This window comes from Staurois parvus, unplaced genomic scaffold (genome assembly GCF_062004578.1).
Source record: "Staurois parvus isolate SC_StPar_1 unplaced genomic scaffold, SC_StPar_1.0 ptg000248l, whole genome shotgun sequence".
Lineage (NCBI taxonomy): Eukaryota > Metazoa > Chordata > Amphibia > Anura > Ranidae > Staurois > Staurois parvus.
In genome coordinates, this window is record NW_028318044.1 from 1,283,413 (window position 1) to 1,291,589 (window position 8,177).

The following is an 8,177-nucleotide window of genomic DNA, read 5'->3' on the forward strand; positions in this document are numbered from 1 at the left end:
TTTGAATGGCTTTTTCCTGACAATCCTCTCCAGGCTGCGGTCATCGCTGCTGCTTGTGCACCTTTTTCTTCCACACTTTTCCCTTCCACATAACTTTCTATTAATGTGCTTTGATACAGTACTTTGGGAACATCCAACTTCTTTTGCAATTACCTTTTGAGGCTTTCCCTTCTTATGGAGGGTGTCAATGATGGTTTTCTGCACAACTGTCAGGTCAGCAGTCTTTCCTATGATTGTGATTCCTACTGAACCAGACTGAGAGACCATTTAAAGGCTCAGGAACCCTTTGCAGGTGTTATGGCTTAATTATCTGATTAGAGTGGGACACTTTGAGCCGAGAATATTGCACTTTTTCACAATATTCTAATTTTCTGAGATTGTGGATTTGGGGTTTTCATGAGCTGTAAGCCATAATCATCACAATTATGACAATTGAACTATCTTGCTTTGCATGTAATGAGTCTATCTCATATATTAGTTTCACCTTTTAAGTCGCATTACTGAAGTAAAGGAACTTTTGCACGATATTCTAATATTTTGAGTTTCACCTGTAGACTGTTCTAAGGAGACGGCAGAAAAGAGTGAATAAAATGCTGTGTGTGCTCTAAGTGGGTAAATGGGACCAAGTTCACCAGCGGCTCTTATCAGGGGGTGCTACGTAAGCAATGAACCAGCTACCTATCTTTCCAAAAGCTTAGCAATATTTCTAGTGTACTGTATAATGAGGACTGGTAAGTCGCCAGCAGGGGCGGACTGACAACTCATGGGGCCCCCGAGCAATAGGGGATCATGGGGCCCCTGTGTCCTTGCCCAAACTCAAAAAAGCCTATGAAAAAAGGTACCAGGGGCATCTCATGGCGCCCCCTACTGACCTCGGGCCCTCGGGCAGTGCCTGAGTTTCCAAATGGTCAGTCCGCCCCTGGTCGCCAGTATTTTATTAGCTTAACCACTAAATATGGGGTAGCTGCTAATGGTATTTCATGGTAAAGTTGGAGTTATCAGGATGATACCAAGGTCCCAGCTACCCAGCTAGGCTTAGCTGGGGGGGGGGAGGGGGTGTTTACTCGCAAGCTTAAGTTCTGGGATCAAGTTGGGTCTGGAGAAGCTGCTGATTAGAGAAAGTCAGGAAGAAATTGGTGAGAGAGAGTCCAGCTGTCCTATGGTGGTGTGAGTCTACAATTCCCTCACTAGGAAGAGCCTGGTCGATATCGGCAGGAGGCAACCACTGGTCCTATGACTATGTGTGTAAATGACCCAAGTGCTAAAGAGTTAGTAACTATATGTAGCTTTTAATCTCTGGAAGGAGTACAGGCCACTATCAGCTTACAGATCCTGTGAGACATTCTTTTTTTGTACAGTACAGCCAGCAAGCTAAGTAGTCCTCAAGTTATTCAGTTCTTTAGTTCATTGGGGGATCCCATGCTCCCTTTCCCTATCCAAGTTCAATGTTCCCAATAAAAACACAAAAAAGAAACCCCTAGACTGTTCTAAGGGGATGGCAGAAGAGCGAAGAAAATGCTCTGTGTTCTCTAAGTGGGGAAATGGGACCAAGTTCACCAGCGGTTCTTCTCAGGGGGTGCTACAGAAGCAATGAACCAGCTGCCTATCTTTCCAAAAGTTTAGCCATATTTCTAGTGTACTGTATAATGAGGACTGGTAAGTCACCATGACTAGTGCGCAAGAGATAGGCTAGTTAAGACCCCCTACACCACCGTCTCACTCTCTCACATACCCCCTTAACATACCATTAAAGTAAAACATAACACCAATTGGAGTAAAATGGCCAACACGGCCTTTTATTAACACTTCAACTTCAATACACAAAACATTCCTTAACTACTTGCCGACCGCAGATAGCCAAATGATGGCTGCACTGCGGCCGGTCAGTTCTGGGTGGACGTCATATGATGTCCTCCCAGAACGCGCTCTCCTGTGCGCCCCGGGGGCGCGCACCTGACGATCTCCATGATCGCTGTTGTCCTACGGACACAGCTGATCACGTGACGTGGTAAAAGGCCAATCACAGCGGCCTTTTACCATGTGATCAGTCATGTCCAATGACACACTGATCACAGGGAAATGCAATTGCCGGTTCTCGGCTGCACTTTCCTCACGCTGTCAGATCATGAGGAAATTACTGCTGAGAACCGGCACTTGTCAGAGCGGGGATCGGCACTGATCATCAGTGCCCTGATGATCGGTGCCCAGCAGTGCCACCCACAAGTTCCGCCCACCTGTGCCACCCAGCAGTGTCACCACCTGTGCCACCCAGCAGTGTCACCACCTGTGTTACCCAGCAGTGTCACCACCTGTGCCACCCAGCAGTGTCACCACCTATGCCCACCAGTGCCACCCACCTGTGCCCACCAGTGCCACCCACCAGTGCCCATCAGTGCAGCCCAGCAGTGCTGCCAGTCAGTGCCAGTCAGTGCCCAGTGGTTGTGCCAGTCAGTGCCCAGCAGTGCCGCCAGTCAGTGCCTAAAAGTGATGCCAGTCAGTGCCACCTATCAGTGCTGTCTATCAGTACCCATTATCAGTGTCGCCTATCAGTGCCACTAATCAGTGCCGCATATCAGTGCCGCCTATCCGTGACACCTCATTAGTGCTGCCTATCAGTGCCCTTCAGTGCTGCCTATCAGTGCCCATCAGTGCCGCCCATCAGTGCTGCCTCATCAACGCACATCAGTGAAGGAGAAAAATTACCTGTTTGAAAATTTTTATAATAGAAACAAAGAAACGTTTTTTTTTCAAATTTTTTTGCACTTTTTTTGTTTATAGCTCAAAAAGTAAAGCACCCAGCAGCGATTAAATACCACCAAAAGAAAGCTCTATTTGTGAGAAAAAAATGATAAAAATTTCATATGGGTACAATCTTGCATGACCGCGCAATTGTCAAGCAAAGTGCGACAGTGCTGAAAGCTGAAAATTGGCCTGGTAAAGAAGGGGGTATAAGTGCCTGGTAGGCAAGTGGTTAAAACAGAAATATACAGGAGAAGTTGTTGGTCTTCGAAGGCACCAAACAAAAACCGATATCGCCTTGCAGAACCTATATTATAACTAGGCCTCCAGCCGCAACGCACAGGCTCGGAGACAAAAACATAACAATCCGCAGTGCAGAACCTCCACCTTCCAGTTAAACCTCGGTTAACTGGAATGCACCCGGGCACACCATACCACCGATGGATCCCGGAACCGGAATAAAAACCGGGAATCGACAAAACACCCAAGGGAGGGCAGGAGGGAAGCTCGCTCACCACGGTCTCCTCCTGCACTGAACTAGATGACCCTCCCCATCCACACCCAAAAGGTGTCAAAGACCCCACCCTGCACCCCCCGTCACCAATCAGGTAACTTGCCCATATTCTAACCCTTTCCTGTCTTTCCTACCCCCTCTTAACCTAGTCATGTCTGCCCTGTACTATTTTCTTTTTTCTTCCTTTCGCTACATGCATCTCTGTATTTTATTGGCTTAGCCACTAAATATGGAGTAGCTGCTAATGGTATTTCATGGTAAAGTTGGTTATTTTTCCATAAAACGTGACATCCCCCCCCCCCTGTATGCCGTGTGGGTCATGCCATCTTGGGTTGTAAAATCTGTTACAGTTACTAGGATAAACACAGCGGGATGATGTGTGTCTTATAACCACGGCACCCAGCATTAAATTCCATTGTGACATTCTCTTTATAAAAACCAGACATCACTACTTATTTTACTATTTTTTAACAAGTAAAATTGAACTATATAAGATTACCTGTCAAGACCCATAAAATCTAACTACATTTTTACAGGGCGTGACATGAATATTAATTTTCTCCGAACCATAGCAATATAGTAATTGCATATTATTATGCACAGCCATGCCTAGCCTGAACAACATTAACATGTTTAATAGCAACAGTGACAAACCTGGCAAGCAGTATGGAAGGAATCATGTTAAACTAGTTTAAAACGCACCAGCTGGTATCGCCCTTATTGTAGGTAGAATCAAAGAATTCTGCTGTAAGGACCTGTAGAAAAGAATAAAAACAGAAGTAAAAGCAATACAAGCAAATAGCAGTAAACATAAAAAAAATACCAAAATAGGCTGAAGTTTTGAAGGCACGTCAGGTTCCCAGCACTCTCGTTTTACTCAACAACCATTGTACAACTGGACTTGGTAAAAAAAAAACACCTAAAAATGCAATAAAAAAAACAAAAAAAGGCACACTAGTGCATAGTTACCAGATGTTCATTTTCTACTAATTTGATATCAAGGAGCTGAAAATGAATTGGGTCTTATGCAGGCCATAGATGGGTCGAAAATCAGCCGGGTTAATTGGTCAGCCGTTTTTCTGGATTTTGGCACATTTTTTAATTGGTAAAGTTGGAAAAAAATTGGCCGATTTTGCCGATCGGCTGATTTTCACGGCAATGATGGGCAAATCGGCTGATCTTATTACCGATAAAAAATCTGCGCATGAGAGAAGAAGAAGAAGAAGGCGGCGAAGGAGAAGAAGAAGGCGGCGAAGGAGAAGAAGAAGGCGGCGAAGGAGAAGAAGAAGAAGGCAAAGGAGAAGAAGGCGAAGGCAAAGGAGAAGGCGAAGAAGAAGAAGAAGGAGAAGAAGAAGAAGGAGAAGAAGAAGAAGGAGAAGAAGGCGAAGGAGAAGAAGGCGAAGGAGAAGAAGGCGAAGGCGAAAAAGAAGGCGAAGAAGAAGGCGAAGGCGAAGAAGAAGGCGAAGAAGAAGGCGGCGAAGAAGGCGGCGAAGAAGGCGAAGAAGAAGGCGGCGAAGAAGAAGGCGGAAAAGAAGAAGAAGGCAAAGAAGAAGAAGGCAAAGAAGAAGAAGGCGAAGAAGGCGAAGGCGAAGAAGAAGAAGGCGAAGAAGAAGAAGGCGAAGAAGAAGAAGGCGAAGAAGAAGAAGGCGAAGGCGAAGAAGGCGAAGGCGAAGAAGGCGAAGGAGAAGAAGGCGAAGGCGAAGAAGAAGGCGAAGAAGAAGGCAAAGAAGAAGGCGAAGAAGAAGAAGGCGAAGAAGGCGAAGAAGGCAAAGGCAAAGAAGGCGAAGAAGAAGAAGGCAAAGAAGGCGAAGAAGAAGAAGGCGAAGAAGGCGAAGAAGAAGAAGGCGAAGAAGAAGAAGGCGAAGAAGAAGAAGGCGAAGAAGAAGAAGGCGAAGAAGAAGAAGGCGAAGAAGAAGAAGGCAAAGAAGGCGAAGAAGGCAAAGAAGGCGAAGAAGAAGAAGGCGAAGAAGAAGGCGAAGAAGAAGGCGAAGAAGAAGAAGGCGAAGAAGAAGGCGAAGCAGGAAAAGGAGAAGGCGAAAGAGAAGGCGAAGAAGAAGAAGGCGAAGAAGGCAAAGAAGAAGGCGAAGAAGAAGAAGAAGGCGAAGAAAAGGCAAAGGTGAAGAAGAAGAAGAAGGCGAAGAAGGCGAAGAAGAAGGCGAAGAAGGCGAAGGAGAAGAAGAAGGCAAAGGCGAAGAAGAAGGCGAAGAAGGCGAAGGAGAAGAAGAAGGCGAAGGAGAAGAGAAAGAAGGCGAAGGCGAAGAAGAAGAAGGCAAAGAAGAAGAAGGCGAAGAAGAAGAAGGCGAAGAAGAAGAAGAAGGCGAAGAAGAAGAAGGCGAAGAAGAAGAAGAAGGCGAAGAAGGCGAAGGAGAAGAAGAAGGCGAAGGAGAAGAGAAAGAAGGCGAAGGAGAAGAGAAAGAAGGCGAAGGCGAAGAAGAAGAAGGCAAAGAAGAAGAAAGCGAAGAAGAAGAAGGCGAAGAAGAAGAAGGCGAAGAAGAAGAAGAAGGCGAAGAAGAAGAAGGCGAAGAAGAAGGCGAAGAAGAAGAAGGCGAAAAAGAAGAAGGCGAAAAAGAAGAAGGCGAAAAAGAAGAAGGCGAAGAAGAAGGCGAAGAAGAAGAAGGCAAAGAAGAAGAAGGCAAAGAAGAAGAAGGCAAAGAAGAAGAAGGCGAAGGCGGCGAAGAAGAAGGCGAAGAAGGCGAAGGCGAAGAAGGCGGCAAAGAAGGCGAAGAAGAAGGCGAAGAAGAAGAAGGCGAAGAAGAAGGCGAAGAAGAAGGCGAAGAAGAAGGCGAAGAAGAAGAAGGCAAAGAAGAAGAAGGCAAAGAAGAGGAAGGCAAAGAAGAGGAAGGCAAAGAAGAAGAAGGCAAAGAAGAAGAAGGCGAAGGCGGCGAAGAAGAAGGCGAAGAAGGCGAAGGCGAAGAAGGCGAAGGCGAAGAAGGCGGCGAAGAAGGCGAAGAAGAAGAAGAAGGCGAAGAAGAAGAAGAAGGCGAAGAAAAAGAAGAAGGCGAAGAAGAAGGAGAAGAAGAAGAAGGCGAAGAAGGCAAAGGCGAAGAAGGCAAAGGCGAAGAAGGCGAAGAAGAAGAAGGCGAAGAAGAAGAAGGCGAAGAAGAAGAAGGCGAAGAAGAAGAAGGCGAAGAAGAAGAAGGCGAAAAAGAAGAAGGCGAAGAAGAAGAAGGCAAAGAAGAAGAAGGCGAAGGCGAAGAAGGCGGCGAAGAAGGCGAAGAAGAGGAAGGCGAAGAAGAAGAAGAAGGCGAAGAAGAAGAAGAAGGCGAAGAAGAAGGCGAAGAAGAAGAAGGCGAAGAAGAAGGCGAAGAAGAAGAAGAAGGCGAAGAAGAAGGCGAAGAAGAAGGCGAAGAAGAAGAAGGCGAAGGCGAAGGCGAAGAAGAAGAAGGCGAAGGCGAAGAAGAAGAAGGCGAAGAAGAAGAAGGCGAAGGCGAAGAAGAAGAAGGCGAAGAAGAAGAAGGCGAAGAAGAAGAAGGCGAAGGAGAAGAAGGCGAAGAAGAAGAAGAAGGCGAAGAAGAAGAAGGCGAAGAAGAAGAAGGCGAAGAAGAAGAAGGCGAAGAAGGCGGAGGAGGAAGAAGAATAATTCTAGTTCGCTATTATATTTGACATGAAAAAGTCTTGCGGTTGCAACATTGTATCTATTTTGTGTCCGAATAAAAACATCTGTATCCAAAATGGATACAAATAGATACAATGTTGCAACCGCAAGGCTTTTTCATGTCAAATACTGTATAATAGCGGAGCTCTCTGCAGGGACACAAGTAATTAAATGCCGGCCGTAGACGGGACGAAAATTGGGTGATTTTTTTAACTGTTGGTGGTAACGTCGGCCTATTGAACTACCAATTTTTCATTTTTTTTTTTTAAATGGCAGGTTTTCGACCCGTCTATGGCCTGCATAACACTCTACATATACTTTGTATTGTTTTAGAAGTATACTTCAACCACTTGCCGTCCAGCTGCTGTGTATAAATGGCCGGACGGTGGCAGTCCAGGGGCGGGTTGCCGTTCATAAACGGCGCCCACCATTTTGGACTGTGCACGCTCCCTGGGACACAGTGGAACACCGATCGTCGTACGGGACCTCTGCAAGAATGCAGCCAGAGAAAAGCAGAAATGATTGCTTTTACAGCCTTTATGGGTGTAAAAGCAATCCGTGTAAAAAAAAATCTTCATCACCGCCCCACAAGTAGTACAGTGTCACCATGGATACAGCTTTGCCCAGGGGTGGACTGACAACTCATGGGGCCCCTGGGCAATAGGGGATCATGGAGCCCCTGTGTCCTTGCCCAAACTCAAAAAAGCCTACCAGGGGCATCTCATGGGGCCCCCTACTGACCCCGGGCCCTCGGGCAGTGCCAGAGTTTCCAAATGGTCAGGCCGCCCCTGGCTCTGTCTATGTAAACCAGGTAGAGCTGCGTCCTATCAGCGTCGATCTGCTAGATTTTCTTTCCCTGCTTTGCTATCAGATTTACTAGTAAAAACACCTAACACAGTGCACAGTTAGGCACACAGTTAACCTTTTGATCACCCTAGATGTTTAACCTTTTCGCAGCCAGTGTCATTATTACTGTAACAGTGTATGTTTTTAGCACTGATCATTGTATTAGTGTCACTGGTTCCCACAAAATGTCAGTTAGTGTCAGACTGTCTGCTGCAATATCGCAATCCCGCTAGAAGTCACTGATCACCACCATTACTAGTATAAAAAAAAATTCCAGTATATATATATATATTCACACACACTTTAGTTTGTAGGCGCTATAACTTTTGTGCAAACCAATCAATATACACTTGTTGGTATTTTTCTAACCAAAAATATGTAGCAGAATACATTTTTGCCTAAATTTATGAAGAAATGGGATTTTTTAAATTTTTTATTGGATATGTTTTAAAGGCAGAATACAGACATTTATATCAAAATAAA

At 45.7% G+C, this 8,177-nt stretch overlaps 1 protein-coding gene across 1 annotated transcript; it reads left to right on the top strand.

The window, feature by feature from the left end:
- Positions 1-1,541: 1,541 nt before the first annotated feature.
- LOC149459800 (uncharacterized) lies at positions 1,542-6,856 on the top strand. Its single transcript, XM_089680631.1, has 6 exons — positions 1,542-1,656; positions 4,690-5,157; positions 5,197-5,313; positions 5,460-5,813; positions 5,910-6,188; positions 6,285-6,856. Exons 1-6 carry the CDS (start codon positions 1,542-1,544, stop codon positions 6,854-6,856), a joined length of 1,905 nt encoding a protein of 634 aa, XP_089536757.1.
- Positions 6,857-8,177: the final 1,321 nt, after the last annotated feature.